The 27,194-nt window shown below is 39.9% G+C and overlaps 1 protein-coding gene across 1 annotated transcript; it reads right to left on the reverse strand.

The window, feature by feature from the left end:
* Positions 1 to 540: 540 nt before the first annotated feature.
* On the reverse strand, positions 541 to 25,188 carry ARPC5L (actin related protein 2/3 complex subunit 5 like). The gene is made up of 4 exons (XM_053696150.1): positions 24,695 to 25,188; positions 12,760 to 12,831; positions 11,879 to 12,055; positions 541 to 1,320 (listed from the first exon to the last, which is right to left on the reverse strand). Exons 1-4 carry the CDS (start codon positions 24,839 to 24,841, stop codon positions 1,258 to 1,260), a joined length of 459 nt encoding a protein of 152 aa, XP_053552125.1. The 5' UTR covers positions 24,842 to 25,188; the 3' UTR covers positions 541 to 1,257.
* Between the last annotated feature and the right edge of the window lie 2,006 nt (positions 25,189 to 27,194).

Consider the following 27,194-nt stretch of genomic DNA (forward strand, 5'->3'; position numbering starts at 1 on the left):
GAAGCTCACTCCCTTGCTTGTCCCGGGACAGCCATACTGATTTGCTGCTTAAAGTCCTTTACAATGGGGTTTGAATACTTAGGACATTGAGGTAAAATATCTTCCTTTTATACATAGAGATGTTCAGGTGATATTTTCTAGTCAGCTTTGCTACAGCACTTTCAAGTGTTTAAACATTTGGGTATCATGGCCCTTTAATAATGCGACCCAGCTGGCATTGTTGTGGATTACACTAGGAATTATTTGTAGTTGTGAAATATAATACATGCTGCCAAAACTGTAATATTCCACGTCTGCTCTACTATCTTGCAATGAGTCAAGGTAACAGTATTTGGTTTCTTTTCTCATTCCACAGAATGGAAAAGTATCTTCATCTGAGACCATGTGTTGCCACTATGATATATCTACATCTTTGTCTTATGATCAAGACCCATTTACTGGAGGGAGAAGGGTTCAGGGAGATACGTGCAGTGTTGCTTTAGAACTTAGAATTAAACATGTGAATTTGGAGACAAAACAAAAACACGTTTAACCACTTCACTCCTGAAACCTCTAATTTAATAAAGTTTACAGGTATAAGTACAGTAGTGTCACTGTGGAAGTTCGGTTCTCTTTTACAGTGCTGATTTGCAGAATAAAGAAAACCAGACCAACCCCAGAGGAACCGTGAGTTTAACTTAGACAATGGCTGAACACCACAAACACAAATCCCAAATCCCCAAAACATTACATCTTTAAAATAGTTATTTCAAGTAAGATCAAAAGAAGTCAACTCCTAAAATCCTGTATGTACAAGTTAACAAAATAAAAGCCACCAGTCCCATCTCACTTTGAATATATACTGTTCTGTGCCTTTTCATGGTAATCACATCATTTGTTTTGGAATCCTTTGATTCTAGGGGTGGGTACATATAAATGAATTTTAGGGATCATTAATTGCAGGCGCTGTTACTTGGCCACAAACCACTGTATCGTAGGAACTTGCTGCAGCCTGTGTTTAAAGCCGGGCATCTAGGATTTCAACAATGGTAAATCCCATCACTGATTGAGGACTGGTGCTGTAACAGAACATACCCAACTAAAAACATACATTCATTTCTCGTCCATAGCGGTAAAAAGAAGCATTCCCAAGTGACTTTTCCAAAACAGTTTTAATAGATAGGCGGCACTCTGCAGACAGGTGGGTCACTGTACCCACCCTTCCTTCACAGCGCTGGAGCCTGGAACGCAACTTCTGGATTCAGCTAGTACAGTCTTTTACACACTTTTCCTTGAGGTGAGAACCCGAACTATGGACCCAAGTCCTCCTATTACTAATGCCTGTAGGGAGAAAAAGCGTGTCATTAGATAGGAATATCACATGTATAGCACAAAGAACCAGGTATCCTACTGTCAAAATATTCTCCAACATCTGTGTATATCTATCTATATAGGGCAGATAATGTGTTTAATATTGACTGGTGACTTAATCTGGGTTAAATTTGGTGCCTCTACAATACAGACGGAAATACACTTTAACTGATTGTAAAGGAATTAAAACCCAGTATCTAAAAATACTCTTAAAAACAGGGGCACTTTAATTAATTAAACTTTACAAACACGCTTTTTTACATACTTAGCTTTTTCGTTATGGTAAACAGACCGCCGATCTTCCGCCCACATCTCCTACCGTATTGAGCAGATCTATGACGAATTTGGCTTCGTCCAATCGTTGCATGCCCCACGAGCTGGACGCCAATTGGGGCACGGAACGATTGGAGGAAGCCGGATTAGTCAAAATACAGAAGGAGATGCAGGTGGAAGATTGGCTGTTTACTGTAACGAAAAGTTAAAGGGACACTGTAGTCAGAAATTATATGCAAATAAAATGGTAGTATAGTTTTAAAACTCCTATTTTCTAATGTACTTCATTTATTAAATATGTACCCTTTTGCCAATAATTTACTTTGAACTATTGTTTCCCAACCTACTTGTATGTCAGCCGTTACGGATTCCCAAACCGTGCTGACAACTGCAGTTGTAAGATGGCGTTTTTCTGAACTAATGCGCATGCGCGAGTTACCGCAGCGTCACAGGAAACGTCACCATCTGCAGTAGAATAAGGCAAGTCGAATCTATCAGCAGCAGTTCCCTCCAATGCGCAAGCGTAAAACTAACAGATGTGCGTAACTTCGGCTTCTACGATTACAAATGCACATGCGCGATTTAGCCGAATTGATGTGCAGGCTTATTAGGAAGGGTTATGCTGCTAATGATATGCATAGGAGCGAAATGTTATTGGTCAATCATTTCATATACACACTATGCCGAAAACGGTGGGCTGGAAAAGGTGACGTCATGGCCGGGTAATATTTAGTAAAAATATAAGGTTTGTAAGCTTCGTTTTATACAAAATATAGGTTAGTAGCTTTTAATAGATGATAATTATACAAAATATGGGACTATTGTGTAACAAAAAAAGTAAAAAACAGTAATCCTTGAAGTATTTTAATAAAAAAGCGTGTTTGTAAAGTTTAATGAATTAAAGTGCTCCTGTTTTTAAAGAGTATTTATAGATACTGGGCACTAATTCCTTAAACTTTACAATCACTTTAATGACATTAAATGGTAAATAAATGCTGGTTATATTCAAAGCAAAGATTAGCCTGAGAATGGAAAGTAGTTTTTGTTTTAAATTATGTTAGTAGTTTAGATATTAAACAAATACATTTTAGTTTCTATCACGTAATAAGCACTGCCATGTTGAAACCTAGGTTCCCTTATCTAATCTCTTCCGCTGAGGGGCAGATATAAAGAGCCAGTGGCAAACAATGGTCGTGTTGACTATAGCAATGATGAGATACTTTAGCGTCTCATTTGGAACAGTTACTAACTGGCCTCAGCAGTAGATAGGCGATAAAAACAGGTCTGTAAAAGGGACATGAAACCCAAAATTTTCTTTCATGATTTTGTTAGCGCATGTCATTTTAAACAACAATCTTATCTAAATTTGCTTGAATCTCTTGGTATCTTTTGTTGAAAAGCATAGCAATGGTAGGCTAAGGAGCCGGTTGCTAGCTGCTGATTAGTGGCTGCACATATATGCCTCCTGTTATTGGCTTAGAGGTGTTCAGCTAGCTCCCAGTAGTGCATTGCTGCTCCTTCAATAAAGGATATCCCAAGAATGAAGCAAAATTGATAATATAAGTACACTGGAAAGTTACCGGTATTTAAAATTGTATGCTCAATCTGAAACATGAAAGAATTTTTTTGGGTTTGATGTCCCTTTAAATCTAAGATAACTAAGCTACAACATGGCGGCCCCCGTTAATTGTGGGTTTTCCTATTCCTCTTAATTTTTTAGAGTGAAAATAAATAAAACAATGAAACTATATTAAAATCTTGTAAATTCAAGACATTTTTGTGTTGCTACAGAACATATCAGTCCACACATTTGTAAAACAAATTAGCACCTTGCTTGCTGCAGTTGTTTTCTCTTGTAAGGTGTATCCAGTCCACGGATCATCCATTACTTGTGGGATATTCTCATTCCCAACAGGAAGTTGCAAGAGGACACCCACAGCAGAGCTGTTATATAGCTCCTACCCTAACTGCCATATCCAGTCATTCTCTTGCAACTCTCAACATGCATGGAGGTAGTAAGAGAGAGTGTTGAAATATAGTTAGTTTTTTATCTTCAATCAAAAGTTTGTTATTTTAAATGGTACCTGAGTTGTACTATTTTATCCCAGGCAGTAAATAGAAGAATAATCTGCCTGAGTTTTCTATGATCTTAGCAGGTTGTAACTAAGATCCATTGCTGTTCTCACATATGTCTGAGGAGAGAGGCAACTTCAGCGAGAGAATGGCGTGCAGGTTACTCTGCTATGAGGTATGTGCAGTTACAATTTTTTCTAGAAATGGAAAATGCTAGAAAATGCTGCTGATACGGGATTAATGTAAGTTAAGCCTGAATACAGTGATTTAATAGCGACTGGTATCATGCTTACTCTCAGGGGTAATACCCTTATAAAATTGCAATATAAAACGTTTGCTGGCAAGTTTAATCGTTTTTATATATGCTTTGGTGATAAAACTTTATTGGGGCTTAGTTTTTTCCACATGGCTGGCTTAAATTTTGCCTAGAAACAGTTTCCTGAGGCTTTCCACTGTTGTAGTATAAAAGTTACAGTTGTTGCAGTTAAAATTACAAACTGTGACATCCAGCTTCCCTCAGGAGTCCCCTGTATGCTATAGGACATCTCTAAAGGGCTCAAAGGCTTTCCAAAGTCGTTTATTGGGGAAGGTAGGGCTACAGCAGGCTGTGGCAGTTTGTTGTGTCTGTTAAAAAACGTCTATATCGTTTTTTTGATCCGTTTTTTTTAATTAATGGGTTAATCATCCATTTGCAAGTGGGTGCATTGCTCTTTTAACTTTTTACATACACTGTAAAAGTTTCGTTTGATTTACTGCCTTTTTTCACTGTTTTTCAAATTGACAAAATTTGTTTCTCTTAAAGGCACAGTACGGTTTTTTATATTTGCTTGTTAACTTGATTTAAAGTGTTTTCCAAGCTTGCTAGTCTCATTGCTAGTCTGTACAAACATGTCTGACAGAGGAAACTCCTTTTTCATTATGTTTAAAAGCCATGGTGGAACCCCCTCTTAGAATGTTTACCAAATGTACTGATTTCACTTTAAGCAATAAAGATCATATTCTGTCTTTAAAAATTTTTTATCACCAGAGGAATCTGACGAGGGGGAAGTTATGCCGACTAACTCAACCCATGTGTCAGATCCTTTGACTCCCGCTCAAGGGACTCACGCTTAAATGGCGCCAAGTACATCTAGGGCGCCCATAGCGATTACTTTACAAGACATGGCGGCAGTCATGGATAATACACTGTCAGCGGTATTAGCCAGACTACCTGAATTTAGAGGTAAGCGAGATAGCTCTGGGGTTAGACGAAATGCAGAGCATACTGACGCTTTAAGAACCATGTCTGATACTGCCTCACAATGCAGAAGCTGAGGAAGGAGAGCTTCAGTCTGTGGGTGATGTTTCTGACTCAGGAAAGATGGTGCAACCCGATTCTGATATTTCTACATTTAAATTTAAGCTTGAACACCTCCGCGTGTTTCTCAGGGAGGTTTTAGCTGCTCTGAATGACTGTGATACAATTGCAGTGCCAGAGAAATTGTGTAGACTGGATAAATACTATGCAGTGCCGGTGTGTACTGATGTTTTTCCAATACCTAAAAGGTTTACAGAAATTATTAATAAGGAATGGGATAGACCAGGTGTGACGTTCTCTTCCCCTCCTATTTTTAGAAAAATGTTTCCAATAGACGCCACCACACGGGACTTATGACAGACAGTTCCTAAGGTGGAGGGAGCAGTTTCTACTTTAGCAAAGCGTACTACTATCCCTGTCGAGGACAGTTGTGCTTTTTTAGATCCAATGGATAAAAAATTAGAAGGTTACCTTAAGAAAATGTTTATTCAATAAGGTTTTATCCTACAGCCCCTTGCATGCATTGCTCCTGTCACTGCTGCTGCGGCGTTCTGGTTTGAGTCTCTGGAAGAGGCTTTACAGGTAGCGACTCCATTGGATGACATACTTGGCAAGCTTAGAGCACTTAAGCTAGCCAATTCTTTTGTTTCTGATGCCATTGTTCATTTGACTAAACTAACGGCTAAGAATTATGGTTTTGCTATACAGGCGCGCAGGGCGCTATGGCTTAAATCATGGTCAGCTGACGTGACTTCAAAATCTAAGCTGCTTAACATTCCCTTCAAGGGGCAGACCCTATTCGGGCCTGGTTTGAAGGAGATTATTGCTGATATCACTGGAGGAAAAGGTCATGCCCTTCCTCAGGACAGGTCCAAATCAAGGGCCAAACAGTCTAATTTTCGTGCCTTTCGAAACTTCAAGGCAAGTGCGGCATCAACTTCCTCTAATGCAAACAAGAGGGAACTTTTGCTCAGTCCAAGACGGTCTGGAGACCAAACCAGACCTGGGACAAAGGTAAGCAGGCCAAAAAGCCTGCTGCTGCCTCTAAGACAGCATGAAGGAACGGCCCCCTATCCGTTAACGGATCTAGTAGGGGGCAGACTTTCGCTCTTCGCCCAGGCGTGGGCAAGAGATGTCCAGGATCCCTGGGTGTTGGAAATTATATCCCAGGGATATCTTCTGGACTTCAAAGCTTCCCCCCCCCAAAAGGGAGATTTCACCTTTCACAATTATCTGCAAACCAGATAAAGAGAGAGGCATTCTTACACTGTGTACGAGACCTCCTAGTTATGGGAGTGATCCATCCAGTTCCAAAGGAGGAACAGGGACAGGGTTTTTACTCAAATCTGTTTGTGGTTCCCAAAAAAAAAGAGGGAACCTTCAGACCAATTTTGGATCTCAAGATCTTAAACAAATTCCTCAGAGTTCCATCATTCAAGATGGAAACTATTCGTACCATCCTATCTATGATCCAGGAGGGTCAATATATGACTACAGTGGATCTAAAGGATGCTTATCTTCACATTCCGATAACAAAGATCATCATCGGTTTCTCAGGTTTGCCTTTCTAGACAGGCATTACCAGTTTGTAGCTCTTCCCTTTGGATTAGCTACAGCCCCATGAATCTTTACGAAGGTTCTAGGGTCACTTCTGGCGGTCCTAAGGCCGCGGGGCATAGCAGTGGCCCCTTATTTAGACGACATCCTGATACAGGCGTCAAACTTCCAAATTGCCAAGTCTCATACGGACGTAGTACTGGCATTTCTGAGATCGCATGGGTGGAAAGTGAACGAGGAAAAGAGTTCTCTATCCCCACTCACAAGAGAGTTTCCTTCTTAGGGACTCTGATAGATTCTGTAGAAATGAAAATTTACCTGACGGAGTCCAGGTTATCAAAGCTTCTAAATTCCTGCCGTGTTCTTCGTTCCATTCCGCGCCCTTCGGTGGCTCAGTGCATGGAAGTAATCGGCTTAATGGTAGCAGCAATGGACATAGTGCCGTTTGCACGCCTACATCTCAGACCGCTGCAACTATGCATGCTCAGTCAGTGGAACGGGGATTACACAGATTTGTCCCCTCTACTAAATCTGGATCAAGAGACCAGGGATTCTCTTCTCTGGTCGCTATCTCGGGTCCATCTGTCCAAAAGGTATGACCTTTCGCAGGCCAGATTGGACAATTGTAACAACAGATGCCAGCCTTCAAGGTTGGGGTGCAGTCTGGAACTCCCTGAAGGCTCAGGGATCGTGGACTCAGGAGGAGACACTCCTTCCAATAAATATTCTGGAAGAGCGATATTCAATGCTCTTCAGGCTTGGCCTCAGTTAGCAACTCTGAGGTACATCAGATTTCAGTCGGACAACATCACGATTGTGGCTTACATCAACCATCAAGGGGGAACAAGAAGTTCCCTAGCGATGTTAGAAGTCTCAAAGATAATTCGCTGGGCAGAGACTCACTCTTGCCACCTATCGGCTATCCATATCCCAGGTGTAGAGAACTGGGAGGCGGATTTTTTTAAGTCGTCAGACTTTTCATCCGGGAGAGTGGGAACTCCATCCGGAGGTGTTTGCACAATTGATTCATCGTTGGGGCAAACCAGAACTGGATTTCATGGCGTCTCGCCAGAACGCCAAGCTTCCTTGTTACGGATCCAGGTCCAGGGATCCCAAGGCGACGCCAATAGATGCTCTAGCAGCGCCCTTTAGGGTCCTTTCAACCATCCAAATCTAATTTCTATGAGACTGACTGCCTGGAGATTGAACGCTTGATTTTATCAAAGCGTGGCTTCTCCGAGTCAGTCATTGATACCTTAATACAGGCACGAAAGCCTGTCACCAGGAAAATTTACCATAAAATATGGCGTACATATCTTTATTGGTGTGAATCCAAGGGTTAGGATTCCCAGGATATTATCTTTTCTCCAAGATGGTTTGGAAAAAGGATTGTCAGCTAGTTCCTTAAAAGGACAGATTTCTGCTCTGTCTATTCTTTTGCACAAGCGTCTGGCAGATGTTCCAGACGTTCAGGCATTTTGTCAGGCTTTGGTTAGAATCAAGCCTGTGTTTAAACCTGTTGCTCCCCCATGGAGCTTCAATTTGGTTCTTAAGGTTCTTCAAGGAGTTCCGTTTGAACCTCTTCATTCCATAGATATCAAACTTTTATCTTGGAAAGTTCTGTTTTTGGTAGCTATTTCCTCGGCTTGTAGAGTCTCCGAGTTATCTGCTTTACAATGTGATTCTCCTTATCTGATCTTCCATACGGATAAGGTAGTCCTGGGTACCAAACCTGGGTTTTTACCTAAGGTGGCATCTAACAAGAATATCAATCAAGAGATTGTTGTTCCATCCTTGTGTCCTAATCCTTCTTCGAAGAAGGAACATCTATTACACAATCTGGACTTGGTTCGTGCTTTAAAGTTTTACTTACAAGCTACTAAAGATTTTTGTCAAACATCTGCTTTGTTGTCTACTCTGGACAGAGGAGAGGTCAAAAGGCTTTGGCAACCTCTCTTTCTTTTTGGCTAAGAAGCATAATCCGCTTAGCCTATGAGACTGCTGGCCAGCAGCCTCCTGAAAGGATTACAGCTCATTCTACTAGAGCTGTGGCTTCCACTTGGGCCTTTAAAAATGAGGCTTCTGTTGAACAGATTTGCAAGGTGGCGACTTGGTCTTCGCTTCATACTTTTTCAAAATTCTACAAGTTTGATACTTTTGCTTCTTTGGAGGCTATTTTTGGGAGAAAGGTTTTACAGGCAGTGGTACCTTCCGTTTAACCCCTTAATGACCGGACCATTTTTCAGTTTTCTTACCCTTAATGACAATGGCTATTTTTACATTTCTGCAGTGTTTGTGTTTAGCTGTAATTTTCCTCTTAATCATTTACTGTACCCACACATATTATATACTGTTTTTCTCGCCATTAAATGGACTTTCTAAAGATACCATTTTTTTCATCACATCTTATAATTTAATATAAAAAATATATAAAATATGAGGAAAAAATGGAAAAAAACACACTTTTTCTAACTTTGACCTCCAAAATATGTTACACATCTACAACCACCAAAAAACACCCATGCTAAATAGTTTCTAAATTTTGTCCTGAGTTTAGAAATACCCAATGGTTACATGTTGTTTGCTTTTTTTGCAAGTTATAGGGCAATAAGTACAAGTAGAACTTTGCTATTTCTAAACCACTTTTTTTCAAAATTAGCGCTAGTTACATTGGAACACTGATATCTGTCCGGAATCCCTGAATATCCCTTGACATGTATATATTTTTTTTTAGAAGACAACCCAAAGTATTGATCTAGGCCCATTTTGGTATATTTCATGCCACCATTTCACTGCCAAATGCGAGCAAATAAAAAAAATTGTTCACTTTTTCACAAATTTTGTCACAAACTTTAGGTTTCTCACTGAAATTATTTACAAACAGTTTGTGCAATTATGGCACAAATGGTTGTAAATGCTTCTCTGGGATCCCCTTTGTTCAGAAATAGCAGACATATATGGCTTTGGCGTTGCTTTTTGGTAATTAGAAGGCCGCTAAATGCAGCTGCGCACCACACGTGTATTATGCCCAGCAGTGAAGGGGTTAATTAGGGATCTTGTAGGGACCTTGAAGGGTTAATTTTAGCTTTAGTGTAGTGTAGTAGACAACCCAAAGTATTGATCTAGGCCCATTTTGGTATATTTCATGCCACCATTTCACCGCCAAATGCGAGCAAATAAAAAAAAAAAGTGACATTTTTCACAATTTTAGGTTTCTCACTTAAATTATTTACAAACAGCTTGTGCAATTATGGCACAAATGGTTGTAAATGCTTCTCTGGGATCTCCTTTGTTCATAAATAGCAGACATATATGGCTTTGGCGTTGCTTTTTGGCAATTAGGAGGCCGCTAAATGCTGCTGCGCACCACACTTGTATTAAGCCCAGCAGTGAAGGGGTTAATTAGGTAGCTTGTAGAGAGCTTGCAGGGTTAATTTTAGCTTTAGTGTAGAGATCAACCTCCCACCTGACACATCCCACCCCCTGATCCCTCCCAGACAGCTCTCTTCCCTCCCCCACCCCACAATTGTCCCCGCCATCTTAAGTACTGGCAGAAAGTCTGCCAGTACTAAAATAAAAGGTGTTTTTTTTTTGTTTTTGTTTTTGTTTTTTTTAAATTATTCAGCTGTGATGGACCCCTGCCTTAACCCCCAACCTCCCTGATCCCCCCCAAACACCTCTCTAACCCTCCCCACCTACCTAATTGCCACCATCTTGGGTACTGGCAGCTGTCTGCCAGTACCCAGTTTTCCCCCCCAAAAAAAGTGTTTTGTTACATGTTTTATTTTTTCTGTAGTGTAGCTGCCCCAACCACCCCCTCCCACCCCCCCAGATCCAGATCCTGATCAAGTGTAGCTGCCCCAACCACCCCCCCCCCACCCCCCCCAGATCCAGATCCTTACCTAAATTCATTGGTGGCAGTGCCAGTGATTGCTGCGCGCGCGTGCACGCAGCCCCCGCACGCTCCCGGCATCCGGCGTGCACAATACACTTGAAGGAACCGGATGCCGGGTAGCGATGGGCCGCCCACCCTCCTCCCTGTAAGCTCCCACCCACCAACGAACGGCCGCATCGCTACCGGTGCAGAGAGGGCCACAGAGTGGCTCTCTCTGCATCGGATGCTTTCTAAAGGGTATTGCAGGATGCCTCAATATCGAGGCATCACTGCAATACCCTGAGAGCTGCTGGAAGCGATTGCGATCGCTTCCAGCACTCTCTTAGACAAGTGACGTACCAGGTACGTCCATTGTCACTAACTGCAAGTTTTTGCAGGACGTACCTGGTACGTCACTTGTCATTAAGGGGTTAAGTACCTGCCTTGTCCCTACCTTCATCCGTGTACTTTTGCTTTGGTATTGGTATCCCACAAGTAATGGATGATCTTTGGACTGGATACACCTTACACGAGAAAACACAATTTATGCTTACCTGATAAATTTATTTCTCTTGTGGTGTATCCAGTCCACGGCCCGCCCTGTCATTTTAAGGCAGGTAATTTTTTCATTTAAACTACAGTCACCACTGCACCCTATGGTTTCTCCTTTCTCTGCGTGTTTTCGGTCGAATGACTGGATATGGCAGTTAGGGTAGGAGCTATATAACAGCTCTGCTGTGGGTGTCCTCTTGCAATTTCCTGTTGGGAATGAGAATATCCCACAAGTAATGGATGATCCGTGGACTGGATACACCACAAGAAAAATAAATTTATCAGGTAAGCATAAATTGTGTTTTTCAATAGCCAACATCCAACCACAACTTGCCTAATTGTTAGTATAAAGTGCATGGTTTTGCAGATATCTGTTAAAGCTAAGAATGGAAAGATATGTAGCAGGGTTAGCCTTGAAAAGTCAGCTGGGTGCATTTCCAATGCTAAAAATGAGAAAATTTTCAATTTACAAACGCTGCATTACATGCCAAGGGGGCAAAATAAATATTAAAGTATACTGCTAAATTGTTTACTTTTCTTTTGCAAAGTGTGTTTAACCCCTACAAAAGGGCATAACCCCAAACTTAAGCCGAGTGTGCTCCTGTGCCATTCGTATGCCGGATACCACCGTTAATTCGCAGCTGCTTGTGTATTCCTCTTATTGGTTCACAATCTGTATCGTGCTCAGGAGTGACAATACATTGCAGCTCCTGAGAGTGTTACTATACCATGTACTTAACCCTTTTGTAAAGGTTGAATACAATTATTAACAAGCATTATTATTAATAATAATAAAATCCCCAAACAAATTAGGTGATAAGTTGTAGCCTACTAAATCCACCCCATAAATGTAGTTTAGTAAAATCCTGTTGCCCTGTGCCCCCCCCCCCCAAGAGACCTACCTTTTCATGCCACTGTAGCAATATAGCGCTGCTGTTCTCTGTAGGTTTCTCAAAACCTTTGTAGATATATTTCATGAGCAAATCAATCCCATTTCGGTCCAGGCTCTTCACTGCTTGCTCAATATCGTTGCTTTTGAAGGACGTCAAGACCTTGAGTACAAGTCCTTGGGTTCGTTCCTGAAGCACACGAGGAATAGAAGTTATTACTGATCGATTCTAAATGTTCTGGATAGCAATTCAGGCTAAGCTTACAAGTGATATTACATGTGCATTGCAACAGCTAATGACTTTTATATTAAAAAAAAAAAAAAAAAAAATCATTAACTGTAGAGGTGCATGATCAGCAAATGCATAATAAAAGACAAAAGGCAACACTTACTTTGAATTTCAAGAGAACACAAGATGTTTTCTGGCAAATGGCAAGGTTTCCCTACATTTCCCTGTCCCCTGTAGGGGGTGCTGTGTAAGTCAGACTGTCTACCTGATATCTAGCTCCACCCACTAGGTACAGCCCTCTCTGTGAACCTCATTAACTTCAGTCCTGAGTCTGCTTGTCTTGAACACACACCTGGAAACAGCTTCCTGACCTTCTAGCTACTGGGAAATACATAACTCTTGTTTGGGCCCCTTGTAGCAGACACTGGCTGAATATAATATGCTTTAGAGGGAAAAAGGCTGTAGGGTTAATATAGCCAAGAACATAAATAGCTGTTGGCAGCTGTATAAATTTTGTTGTAAATATACATGCAAGATGATATGTTGACTACCAAACCATTAAGAAATATTGATGCCATAGATATTTTATTTCCTACCGTCCCACTCTTCAGCCTTTTCCCATAAAAATAAATAAAAAAATTTTTTTATCCATACACATAACTTACCTTTACCAGCTGATTCTTGGAGTTAACAGGTGAGTTCCGAAATGCAGCGTGGAAAGCACGAAGCAAATCTCCTGTGCAGCATCAAGTTAAGGTATAAACACAGGAAGCAGTGCAAAGCTATAGACAGTAATCTACAGAGTTCAGACCCATTGGTGCACACTGGGGTCAGCAGATTTATTTAAAAATGTAGAAACCAGCGGTGTGCATTTTTAGTTTGTTCCTTTATTGATATGTGAAATAACAAAAAGTAGATTTTAGAAAAATAAAATATATACAACAGGCCCCTGCACTAAATTCCAAGGCACTAAACTCATAATGCACAATGCTTTGAATACAATTAAAAGGGTCATTGTACACTAGATTTCTCTTTGCATATATGTCTTGTAGACGTTCCATTGATATAGCTCATCTGGGAGCGTTTTGTAACAATGTGAAGATTTTTTTTTTTTTTTTTTTTTTAACAATATTGTGCTGATTTACAGACTCCTAACCAAGCCCCAATGTTTTAGATGTATACTGATGTCTACACATTCCTGAGGCTCCTGTTTGTATAATCTGTCTTTCCATATGCAAGGGAGTGGGGAGTCTCTGCTGTTCCTGTTTTCCCAGCCTATTTTACTGGGTGTTCTAGCCTAACCTCATCAACAGTGCTGAACTGGGATCTTCCAAGTACTTTTTACAAAAAAAATTAAACTGGATTTTTATATCAGTATCTGTGCATATTGTTCTTTATAGTAGCGTCTATTACATGCAGTTATATGAAAATTGGTGTATACTGTCCCTTTAATACAACTTTCATCCTCTATGCTTTAGCAGAGTTCTACCCACTTACCGATGTCTGAGTCCAGTCTTAACTAATGTAGTTTATAATTATGTTAGAGAATGAAAGATGCTTTACTGAAATCTACAGAAGCTATATTTGCTGTCCTTTCCTTAAACCAAAGTAAAAACTTGATCTTCCTTGCAATCTGTGAATACTTTTACTTTATGAGGGATGCAGTTATTTTCTTTGATTATTATTCCCATTCATATTCAAAATTTGAGGACTTGAAATAATTTAACATATCAGTGAAAGACACAGCAAGTACACTTACCAAATGTGACAGTCTACTTAAAGGGACAGTGTAGGCCAAAATAAACTCATGATTCAGATAGAGCATGTAATTTTAAACAATTTTCCAATTTACTTTTATCACCAATTTTGCTTTGTTCTCTTGGTATTCTTAGTTGAAAGCTTAACCTAGGAGGTTCATATGCTAATTTCTTAGACCTTGAAGCCCACCTCCTTCAGATTGCATTTTAACAGTTTTTCACCACTAGAGGGTGTTAGTTCACGTATTTCATATAGATAACACTGTGCTCGTGCACGAGAAGTTATCTGGGAGCAGGCACTGATTGGCTAGACTGCAAGTCTGTCAAAAGAACTGAAAAAAGGGGCAGTTTGCAGAGGCTAAGATACAAGATAATCACAGAGGTTAAAAGTATATTATTATAAATGTGTTAGTTATGCAAAACTGGGAAATGGGTAATAAAGGGATTATCTATCTTTTAAAACAATAAAAATTCTGGTGTAGACTGTCCCTTTAATGTCTATTGTTTAAAAAGATATATAATCCCCAGTTTTAAAAAAACCAACATTGTTATGTTTTAGTAATACACTTTTTACCTCTGCGATTACCTTGTATCTAAGCCTCTGCAGACTGCCCCCTTATTTCAGTTCTTTTGACAGACTTGCATTTTAGCCAATCAGTGCTGACTCAAATAACTCCATGGGAGTGAGCACAATGTTATCTATATAGCACACATGAACTAGCTCTGTCTAGCTGGGGAAAACTGTCAAAATGCACTGAGATAAGAGGTGGCCTACAAGGGCTTAGAAATTAGCATATGAACCCACCTAGGTTTAGCTTTCAACAAAGAATACCTAGAGAAAAAGGCAAATTTGATGATAAACGTAAAATGGAAAGTTGTTTAAAATTGCAAGCCCCATCTAAATCATGAAAGTTTAATTTTGACTAGACTGTCCCTTTAAGTGAATTTAGTGCTGCATACCGTCAAAATATGTTCACTCACTTAAACAGTAGTACACGCAAGGAACGGCCATCTGTCCAAGTTGGTAAAATGAGTCATCACCACAAGTACTATTGGCAGAAGCATTATAATCTGGCTTTCCACATCTCGTCAAAAGCTGCCAACTGCTGTCCCTAGCGAGAATACTAAATTACCATCTGTTGCTAGGATGGTTTCAATACGAAAACAAAGGGTGCGCTAAAGAGAATTAATGTGGCAAACTTCTCCAACAGCCCAAAGGGCTAATCCTACAGTGATAGGCTTAAGCACAGGCCTCCCTTATTGCACGCGCTTATATAGAGATGCTATTTCTTGCCCAGCGTGATAGGTTCACTTTCATGACGTGACAATGCTTTGGGTAATAAGGCTCAAATAGTCTATTTAACTACAGGTATATTGCAAATTTGCTTTGTAGATAAATTGATTTGCAGATAAATGGCAACAATTATTAATTGCTTTGCTGTAATGTGATCTTGTGGGATTTCACTGAAATCTCACAAGATTTTATAGTGAACTGAGGATGGAACAAGCGACTGCCTGCACATGCCAGATGTGCACTCAGTTACAAGTCCCATGACTAGCATCCCGATTGGCTGCTTAAAGCGATGGTAAATTCTAGGATTTACCAGCACTAAAATAAAATGGGACTCATTCACGAGCTGCAGCTTCATTGGTAAGCTAAGAGGCAAAACTTATTTTTTTCAATGAGGTAGCGCTTCCAACTCTTAGCCAATAGCTGTGCGGCACTGTGCAGTATGCTAGCACGGCTATTGGTTAAGAGGTGGAAACGTCACCTCATTGAAAAAAGAGCTGTGCCGTGGGCGGCAGGAGGCTCTTAGGTTAGCAGTGAAGACGCGACAAAATAAAAGGTGACTTTTACACAGTTATTTTTAAACTTGTGAATTAATGTCACCTTTATTTTTAGTGCTGGTAAAGTCTAGCATTCTTAAAACACTCCATCACTTTAAAAGTCCCTTTAAAATAGGATGTGGCCAATGAGGAAATTTTCAGGTAAAATATTTTTTTAAGAGATGTCCATGTGATAATTTTCTAATCAGCTACTTACAGATATACTGCATCATTTTCAAGTGTTTCACCATTTGGTACTAACACAGACAGACTACATAGGCTGAATGCTCTGACATTAAAATCTGTCTTCTTTGTTTATTACTAAACAATGATGTATCACATAGGAAGATTAGTAAACCTCAATCATGACTCGTTACTAAGCAATTAAATGACTTAACTGGTTGATCAAGTTTTGCCATTAGCGTAAAAATATTGGCGCTCCACCCGAATCAAGTTAAAGAGTCACTGGCGGTTATGACTTGCTCTTCAACTGTGCGGGCACTGGGCTTTTTATAACCAAGAGCCAAGCAGCACTTCTGACTCTACAAAACGACACTCACTGACCCGAAACTGGAGCTTAGAACAGCATTGCATAGCATGTGTCTAACTAACACTTTACAATGTGTCAGACAGTCCAGTCTCATAAAATAAAAAGTACTGGAAACTACCATATAACAGTGCAAATGTATAGCCAGAAAATAGCATCTGTAGTCAGAAATCACACTGCACGCTGCCCAACGTACCAGATCTGTACTACACAGATATGCTGAAACACCAGACTCACAACACACACACCACACCTACCGGTACTAATAGCATTTAATTATGTATTCCCAGGATCACCTGCAATGTCAGTTTGTTATGAAAATGTCACTCCAAATGCACAGGGATGTATTAAAAATATATGCAGGTACAAATTCCCTATTTTTCCCTTTTTCTAAGTCACAATCTTCTCTGCCGGTGTCTCTGGTTTTGGGGATTTAAAATGCAAATAATCTATATTAAATTGAAACAGTACTATTACCTTTCTGATAACAGTACTGTATTATCTGAGGGTATTATCTATATAAAAAGTATTATACGTGATATAAAACTACATTTAGGTTGCATGTATAAGATTTATTAGGACATGTAAATGTCACAATTTATATAAGATTGTTTTTTACACTTGGTCCCATTCCTTCTCCAAGCTGTCAATTTTACAGATACAAATATTCCAAAATCTAAACCAGGGCTCACCACTGGATCCTAGAATTTTACCCCATATAACTATAAACAAATACCACTGTCTGGCTACTAAAAGTATGCTTGGCTCCTAACCTAAATTTTAAATAGAATTTTTGACAACTGATCTAAACTATTCAGAAACTCTATCCAAATTGCTTGGGACCAGAAAAGGATTAAGGGTTTTGTACTTGTATATAATCGGTGTTCTCCGGTTTAGCAGGTGCACATCCAGGGCGATTTTACTGACCACCCAGCTACATTTCTAGCCAATATTAAGCTAAAACTAGATAATATTAAGTTTTTTTTATTGCACAAACTATCATTAAATAAATTTATGTTACATTTTGCAATTAATTTGTGCTTTGGATAGCAAAATGATATATTAGAAAATATTACACTGCCCCCACCCGGCTACTTCGTAATGCCACCGGGCTAACAAAATGTTCTGTGGAGAGCAACGATACAGAATATGCTCTCGCATTTTGCAATGTAACATGGGGAAAAAAACAAGATATAATTGGTTTATATAGAATTAGTTTATAACAATGGAAGCCTCAGAAAGTGTGCATATAAAAAGAATGTGCACGTTTTGATAACGGAAGTACGTTGGAAAGTTTTGTTAAATTGCAAGCTCCATCTAAAATTATGAAACTTTAAAATGTGACTTTAAAGCCATGTAGTAATTAGCGCAGCACAAAATGTTAGTCCCGCCCCCTAGGGGCACAGGGCAACCTGCTTTATAATCCTATAAACTGACAGAAAGTCTAGCAAGCTCCAAATGTATTAGCTATTTTTATTCCCCTGCATTGCTGTCACTCATTAGAATAATGACATTTATGTAGGTTAGATCCCGGGTGCTTATCAGGGGATTTAAGGTAATGTAAAATTAGCACTTGCTTTATTGTACAGAGTAATATTTCTGTAAAACACCACCTCAGAGTACTAAACCACTTGCATAGGAAATAAATGCTTTTTAAAAATAAAAATTCAAAGCTGCAGAGACTTTCCAATTCTATTATCAAATGTACATTGTTCTCTTTGTGCCCTTTTTTGAAAAGCATGCCTTGGTAGGCTCAGGAGCCGCAATCCTCTACCAGGAGTTAGGTGGTGATTGGTGGCTACTCTATACGCCTTGTCACTGCCTCACCAGACGCGCTCAGCTAGCACCCAGTAGCGCATTGCCGTCACTGCCTCACCAGACGCGCTCAGCTAGCACCCAGTAGCGCATTGCCGTCACTGCCTCACCAGACGCGCTCAGCTAGCACCCAGTAGCGCATTGCCGTCACTGCCTCACCCGAAGCGCTCAGCTAGCACCCAGTAGCGCATTGCCGTCACTGCCTCACCCGAAGCGCTCAGCTAGCACCCAGTAGCGCATTGCCGTCACTGCCTCACCAGACGCGCTCAGCTAGCACCCAGTAGCGCATTGCCGTCACTGCCTCACCAGACGCGCTCAGCTAGCACCCAGTAGCGCATTGCCGTCACTTCCTCACCAGACGCGCTCAGCTAGCACCCAGTAGCGCATTGCCGTCACTGCCTCACCAGACGCGCACAGCTAGCACCCAGTTGCGCATTTCCGTCACTGCCTCACCAGACGCGCTCAGCTAGCACCCAGTAGCGCATTGCCGTCACTGCCTCACCAGACGCGCTCAGCTAGCACCCAGTAGCGCATTGCTATCACTGCCTCACCAGACGCGCTCAGCTAGCACCCAGTAGCGCATTGCCGTCACTGCCTCACCAGACGCGCCCAGCTAGCACCCAGTAGCGCATTGCCGTCACTGCCTCACCAGACGCGCTCAGCTAGCACCCAGTAGCGCATTGCCGTCACTGCCTCACCAGACGCGCTCAGCTAGCACCCAGTGCTAAAACTGCTATTTCGTTACCTCACATCACTGTAAAGTTCAGGGATATACCATTTGAAAAGCCATGGTGCTCAAAATTTTCCCCTGTACACTTTTTTTTTCTTCAATATTTAACAAGTAATTTAAATTAAAACCAAAACATCTACATATTATTGTCAGACTAAGCATTGCCTAGAATACATCGTTATAGATGGCATTTTATGGTTTAATATCCCTGACTGTGAAAGCAAGTTATCAAGTACAGTCATGTTTCTCTAAGTGACAAAACGCTTTATAAATTGTTAAAATGTGACACCATGAAATGTTTATAGACAGCTTCATTTCCTGTAACTGCTCACTGTCTGTGAAATACTTTGCATTGCAGGATTAAAGGAAACAAAAAAAAAAAAAAAAATCAGTTTCTCCACTTTAAACTAAACAAATATTTAGAACCCTAAAAGCCTAACCCCCATTCAAGTTCATAAGCTCTTAAAAGCATAACTGGGTAATTCATAGTAACGCAAATTCAAAATGTGTACCCATGCTAACATCTTCTCATTAAAGCAGGTTATTCTCATGAGCAGTGTAAGGGTTAACAAAGTCTGGCCCCAGCAATAAGTACATACAAGGCAGGAATCGTACTTCTGCATGAGAACAGTGATCTCATCCTAAACCGTTAGCCCGGACGCAAGTCTATATTTAGAGCGAAGCCGAATGCATTTCTAAAATAGGGAATTTCAAACAATCTTTGAATCTAACGGCACCACAGGTAGCTATAAACTAAAGCGCAGCTACAACTCTGCAAGTTTTCATACTGCCGAAGAGCTGTGGGGCGCCAGCATTGAAATACTAAAATAAACTTGTATATACAACACCAGACATTAGATCAGTGAGAGAACACAAACTCATTGGGACTATCAGCAGTCGGTCAGTATGGTAGCATGAACCTTTATTCAAATATTATCCAACATATTAAAAGAATATGAAAACAGTACTATTTAAAGGGATAGTTTACCCAACATTTTTCTCCCTTTCAAATTGATTCTACCCCCTGGAATGTATTAAATTGTTTACAAGTAGCTCCTTTAACCTTATTTTGGCATTTAAAATAGCTAATTTAGTCTGTGGTATCCCAACCTATAATGAAAGTTTCTATACTGTACTCTAGGCTATTGACAGGCAATGTAAACACAGCCAGCAGAAGAAATTACACTCTCAGTGGGGCGCAGGATAGTTAACAATTTTTAAATTTTCCATTGTTCTCTAAGTATTGAGCTTTGGTTTACAGACAAATATAATATAAGGAAGCAAGTGTGTGTACACAAAGTGATAACATAATGAGATCTGATATTACCTGCAAGCTCAACCCATTGTAATAGGCTGTGGTTTAACCCTTTAAGGACACAGCTTTCAGTTTGCTCAATTGTTTTATGACGGAAAAATTCCGTCATATGTCCTTAAGAGGTTAAAAGCACAAATAAACCCTCTCGTACATTTTATACTCTGCAGCTGGTAGAAGTCAATGAATATATCGAAAAACAATTTTACAGTATATTGTTCCTTTAAACATGTTAAAAGATATTTACAAGAAAGGTTAGAGGTAAAAGTGCAAACAGAAAATGTTCTAATGTGTAATAGTCGTTGAGTAATGTAGAGCAGCAATGCACTACTTGGAGCTAGCTGAACACATTAGGTGAGCCAATGACAAGAGATATAGATAGATAAATTTAACATAAAACAGGGAGAGGATAATTTATACCAGGAACCTTACTTGTCAGAGTAGGGAAAATTTTACCCTGGATTGAATAAAATGTAAGCCTAATGGGATTTAACCATTTTAGGCTATGGTGCAGACCCCCATAAATAATCAATTCAGAGCAAAATAGAAAAGAGATAATCAGTATAGCTAGACGAGTTACTGTGAAAGTGGGGGGATTGCAGCACTCTTGGAAATGCCCTAAAAATCTAATATATAGATATAGGGCTGGAGGTTTTAATTAGACAATGAAACATGTACACACGGGTTCAAATAAATGCAAAAACAGTTTATTACAGATCTATAGCAGCAGAGAAAGGCATTGGATATGTCACTATATAGAAAAAAATACCACTGCAGTGGGAGATCAACCATTCATTATTAGATGTACAAACTTTCCTCAAGTGCTCAAGCAATGACAGAAATACATTGTATCTCCGAAAAGTAATGGCAGTCTCTCAACGTGGTAGCAACATATTATAGAACCACACTATTCAAAACTATATTTGACAAATAATAAGAATTTCAATTTGTGTGTCCAGTGACGCCAACATTCTATGCGATTCCAAAATGACATAAAATTATGTCACATCCCTCTGGAAGACCAATAGTCTCGGGAATCCGCAGCATCAGTGAGCACATAGGAGTATATGTTGATCACTTTCTTCGCCCTTTTCTCCTCTCGCTCCCCTCCTATGTGAAATACACTCCAGACCTCCTAAGAAAACTAGATGACCTAACAGTAAAACCAGAAACGATTCTGGTATCTCTAGATGTCGAGAGTCTGTACTCATCTTCACACACACACACATACAGCCACCACTCAGTAGCATTGCTACTACTGAGCCTACCTAGGGATGCTTTTCAACAAAGGACACCAAGAAGACAAAACAAATTAGATTATAGAACGTCCTAGCCATTTGGCTGTCCTGAAGCCAACGACGCTTCCAGGATGTGATTGCGGTCGATCCCATCATTGAAATCTCGCGCTTGCGTGCACGATCGCTGGATTTCAATTAGTTTACATCAGAATGCTGTTCCAATGTAGACAAACCCTTTCATTAAAGGGTTAAACAGGAAGTACGTTTGTGCACAACTGATACCTAAGGACAGATAGATTACTGGGTAATAAGGGTGGCTACCACAGTACTACTGGTGAACAAGTACAGGCCAATCCTTCTTAAAACACAGTGTTTATAAAAATTAAAAAAAATAGAACCAAACTTTAAGCAAACTATTCTATACACAGTGAAGACTACTTACATCAGCAGCTGACAAAGGTGTACGAAACTTAGAAGTCAGAAGTGTTTTTAGTAGCCAAAGAAACAAGTTGTATAGAAGACTGAGCACATTAGGAGCCGAGGTGAGCTATTTATACAGTGAAATGATTACTAATTAGAGCTCAACTGCCATAGTAAAATGATTACACTCCGTTTTATGTTTAACTTGTTCATACGGTACTTGCAAATAATGTTCTCTAACAATCATTATTATTGTCTAATACATAAAACGGCAAAATATGACGCTATAAAAGCCAAAACTTCACATTTGAATTGAAATCAAACAATCCCATGAATTTAAAAACTTTTCACGTTGATAAAGGGACGGTCAAATGCAAATAAAACACATGCTGTAATTTCTTACTATGTGTTAATCCAATTGAAAAGGGTTACTTATTATATACACATAAGTAAAGCCCCACCGCAAGATGCTTCCGATTGGCTCACCTGCATGGAGATTGAATGTTTGTACATATCCGTGTTCACAGAAAGGTTTGCCAGTCAGGTAGCAGCATGAAGTATTTATTAAGCTATTTAAACCACAGATTAATTGCATGATATAAAAAACCGATTTAATGATAATTTGTACAACAAACACTGAACAACATTAAGCTCATTTCAGTTTACTATTGGATTACATTTTAGCTGGGTGGTTGGTAAAAACAGCCGAGTAGTGTGCCCGTTAAAAAAGGTCCCGAGGAGAACACTGCATATGTGTTTAACCCATTTAGCCTAATTATCCAAGGTCAGAAATGCAAAGATAATATAAAGAATCAGAACGTGCCTGTATTTTTTGTTACAAGATTTGTATATAAAAGAAAAAAATGGCCAGTTTTACAATATATATATATATTTTTTTTTTTTTTCACTTTTCGCCTCCCCATAATTTTAATTGTTGTTGAATTTCCCCCAGAAATGAACTTTACCAAGCAGTGATTTAACCTACTCCCAGCTGATGAGTGGCAATAACCACGAAACAGCTGTCCTGGGATTGGTCTAAATCACTGTACTAACCCTAAGCATAAAAGCTGTGTAATGCAGCAGTGCTATGGCATAAAGGGAAGTCTGTCTTAAAAAGCAGGCTAAAAGTAAAAAGGTGAGTCATTGTGAACCTCCTTTGCATATCTTACCCAGATTCCTTTGCTGCATTGGAAACTGTGTAGTCAGAGAGTTTCTGGGTTTAAAGCAAGTCTTCTGACTTGTTTAGATTTGTAAATGGTTTACACAATGAGTTATTTTCTCTATATTTTATATATATATATATATATATATATATATATATATATATATATATATATATATATATATATATATATATATATATACACACATACACACACAGTATATAGTGTCAACAACAGTTACAAATTAAATGTAAAATATATATAAAAAACACTAATTTCTACGATTTTCCTGTGTTGGTCGTTAAGCAGAGAATAAAGTTTTAAGAGTAGCAGCAGTAGGAGAGAATGGCAGTCACCCTCAGTAATGGTGGCAAACCTTATATGAAAGGAAATCAAACTGTTTCATAGTGAATTTAGCACAGAAGGGTAGTTGGCTATGGCATGTGCTCAGATTATGCTTCTATAGCTATGTTTTTATAGAAGTATACAGAATGCAGCAGGGGTGTGGTGGGTGAAAAGCCAGAATTTAACGAGTCACCTAATGTGCACACCCACGTAGGTGGCTGTCAGAGAAAGACTCAGTGTGCAGCACAAGAGGATTATGGGAATATTGCCTTTCAAGGCCAAATAAGATGTTACAACCTGTACTGTGACCCATAAGCAAGCACCAGCCCCTAGTGAAAGCTTATCTATGCAATCATCATTCTGCAGTATTGCAACTGCTGTTCCCAAATCAGTCTTAGCAGATATTTTACATTCTAGTTCCCTGCTAAGCACAGCTTAACCCTTGCCCAACCAGACCATAAAAGTTCCCTACAGTCATATACACTTCTGGCTAAAATCAACAACAAACTACCAGCAAACTGCAGAATGTCAGGAATCACAGCTCTAAGAGCTTTATTGCCCTCCTTGTGTCTTCCTGTCATAACCTTTACCTGACCCTACTAATGCTCCTCATACCAGTCATCTAGTCATCTCTTTGGCTGACTCCTTACATTCTCCCCATACTTATCCTCCTGTCTTGTCGGCTTTACTTCTTGTCCCTTGGCTTCAAAAGTGAACACTCATTGCCACTCAGTGTGTTTTGGGCTCCAGCAGCTTTGTGCCTGCTCACCAATCACCCTCTTTCTCCACATCCAACTCTACCCTTACCAGTTATACTGTTAACCCTTACCACACTTGATCATCTCTTGTCTCTTAATTCCCAACTATCCTCATACATATCTTGACAAACTTTTCTATGGTCCCCTCCAACCAGTTATCCTGAGCCATCCCCTCTCCCTTAAAGGTATACTTCCTACATATATTTCAACCATTAATGCTGATACCTTTCTTTACCTGTCCCATGGCAAGGGATTTTCTGACCCCTCCTCATTCTCTATCACATGCCCCTAACTACCTGAACTCTAGCCTAACCATGCGTTTGCCCCCACCCCTTCCACCTTTGTCATTCTTGATCTCCTGCCAAGTCCTCCACTCAAAGTCACTCCATTTAATTACTCCCCACCATCACTACCTTGCCAGGCTTGCTACAGCAGTTGCCTCCCCATGATTATATTAAAGGTGAAGCAGTCCTCACCAAGCTAGTGTTCCAAACCCAACAGCCATCTCTGCCCAGCAGACTTAGGTGCCCCTCACCAGGTTTATCAGACATAACTGCCCCCACATTACTTTCCCTGCACTATTAAGGCATTATATTACATTTCCTCCCCAGTACCCCTTGTAGTACCAATCATCATGACAATATTCCTTGCCCAACCACCCTTAACTGGCCCTTTCTCCAGAAGGATATTGCCTGATCAGGCTCTCCACCTCCCCTTCGTCAGGGCCCTGCGGTTCCGCCGGCTCCTCCTGAAGCTGCTCATCCACAAACTTGTTCTCATCGTACTCATCAATGTCCAGTTTACGGAAGCGCCATGACAGCGTGTTCTTTGCCATAGTGGGGTGTGTGGGGCTGAGCACCGGGGCAGGTCACCGGGTGAGAGGGGCAATAGGAGAATCTGGGGTGGCAATCGCTTGGGTGTTGGTAACACTGAGTGGAGCTGGGCTACAGTATCAGGTAGCGCGGGGCCAGCTGGGGGTGTGTCACACACGGTGCGGCCGCTGCGTGGCGCTCTCTCAGGCTGTCTCCCGTTCTCTTAGCTCGGGGCACTCCCGCTAGGCCTCGCACAACCCAGCTCCGGTTATCACCCAGCGCAATGCGCTGTCTCTAGGTCTCTCCGGTCCTGCCCGCCCGGCTCCCTCCGCTTCCGGTGACTCCGGTGGGCGGACTGAGATGCGGAAGCGGAAATGCGTCACATGGGAGGAGCAATATGGCTGCCTCTTGTTTCTTAGCAACTGGTGCCTTGGAGAAGGAAACTTCATGTATGTGACAGGACTAGTAAGGGGAATACGGATATTTAATGTGATAATAGGTTTTAATTCACAAGTTTTGTACATTCATAGACGACGGAGATTGACTCAACCTCTTATAGTGAAGTTCATTTTTTTAAAAAAAACTTATAAATTATAAACTGACATATTTTAGCCCCTTCACCTGTCACTCACACCCCTGACCTAAATATTAAAAACTATATTTAATAGTTCCACAAATAGTATTAGTTTCACCCTCCATACATAGCTATGCTTTTCAATGAAAATATCAATTTAAAGTAGGAAAATATATATTTTAAACCCCTATTGCAATATATGAACAAAATAAGTAGGAATAAAATATCTAAGGATTATATATAATATTATAGCCCAGATTATAATAAAAATAGCCGTGGAAAAACACGAGGGCAGAGGGACCTGCAATATCACAAATTAAAACTAAAATCCTGCAAGAGTGATTATTTTTTCAGGACGGTTATTATTATTATTGGTTATTTGTAGAGCGCCAACAGATTCCGCAGCGCTACTGTTATATTTTTTTGGGCAAATTAATCTACCGTGCTTCACTTTAGTACAACATTCATTGTCCCTTTCAGGTTACAAATCAACCAGTTTGCACAAAATTGAGAAGAAATGTCACTATGTTTTTTATAAAGTATAGATACACAGGAAATATCACCCCTAGTATATTATAACTACACAAAATAAGGGGTTTATGGTGCACAAATTAGTGCTATGCAAGTATTCTTAAAAGGAGTAAGCTTAGGGCTGTTCTTAAAGTGAAAATTACAAGTTGAAAATAAATGATTGTGCTGTGAGAAGAGTGGGGTCATGTAAGAGTTAGCTTCCATTATTTAAAGTGAATGTCAACTTTCATGATAACAGACATCCCAAGTCTCCCTGATTGTAATAGAGGCGATCCGGCGTTTCAGGAGATCAAGGTAAGTATTTATAAAATCCGGTGCAATGTAAACTTTTATGACTGAAAGTACCCCTGTTTTTAATAGTTTTTTTAAAAAACGGGCACTTTATCATGAAAGTTGAAATTCACTTTAAATAATGGAAGCTAACTCTTACATGACCCCACTCTTCTCACAGCACAATCATTTATTTTCAACTTGTAATATGCTCGCTAGTTAGCACAGTTGCAATATTGCTTATCACAACCTGTGCTAATTTTATCCCTTATACTTTAAGCTAGGTCTTTGTTTGCACACGACCACAATCTTTACTTTCAACTTGTAATATGCTCGCTAGTTAGTGCAGTTACGATATTGCTTATCTCAACCTGTGCTAACTTTATCTCTTATACTTTAAGCTAGGTCTTTGTTTGCACACAACCACAATCTTTACTTTCAACTTGTAATATGCTCGCTAGTTAGTGCAGTTACGATATTGCTTATCTCAACCTGTGCTAACTTTATCTCTTATACTTTAAGCTAGGTCTTTGTTTGCACACAACCACAATCTTTACTTTCAACTTGTAATATGCTCGCTAGTTAGTGCAGTTACGATATTGCTTATCTCAACCTGTGCTAATTTTATCCCTTATACTTTAAGCTAGGTCTTTGTTTGCACACGACCACAATCTTTACTTTCAACTTGTAATATGCACGCGAGTTAGCGCAGTTGCAATATCGCTTATCGCAACCCGTGCTAACATTAGCGCACCATTTCTAATCTAGCCCATTATGTATTAATGTACATGTTTACTATATGACTTGCATATTATTAAAACAATGTGACAGAAAGAGGGGTGTTGAACTCAACTTCAAAGCCTGTGTGTGCTTGATATCTTCAGTTTCACAGGTATTATTAGCAAGACTTTGTTGAGTTGATATGGCAGAGTTCCACTGGCCTGTTTTATCTTGATCTGATGCTGTGTAAACTGATATATATGTATATGTGTGTATATATA

Source organism: Bombina bombina, chromosome 12, assembly GCF_027579735.1.
Source record: "Bombina bombina isolate aBomBom1 chromosome 12, aBomBom1.pri, whole genome shotgun sequence".
Lineage (NCBI taxonomy): Eukaryota > Metazoa > Chordata > Amphibia > Anura > Bombinatoridae > Bombina > Bombina bombina.

Bases quoted from the DNA above. Each gene is read 5' to 3' on its own strand.
- ARPC5L (XM_053696150.1), bottom strand. From the start codon at position 24,841: ATGGCAAAGAACACGCTGTCATGGCGCTTCCGTAAACTGGACATTGAT. The intron at 12,832-24,694 runs TATCCTTCTGGA...TGATGCTGCACA, and splicing joins TGGAGAGCCTGATCAGGCAA to GGAGATTTGCTTCGTGCTTT. The intron at 12,056-12,759 runs GTAAGTTATGTG...CGTGTGCTTCAG, and splicing joins CCAAGAATCAGCTGGTAAAG to GAACGAACCCAAGGACTTGT.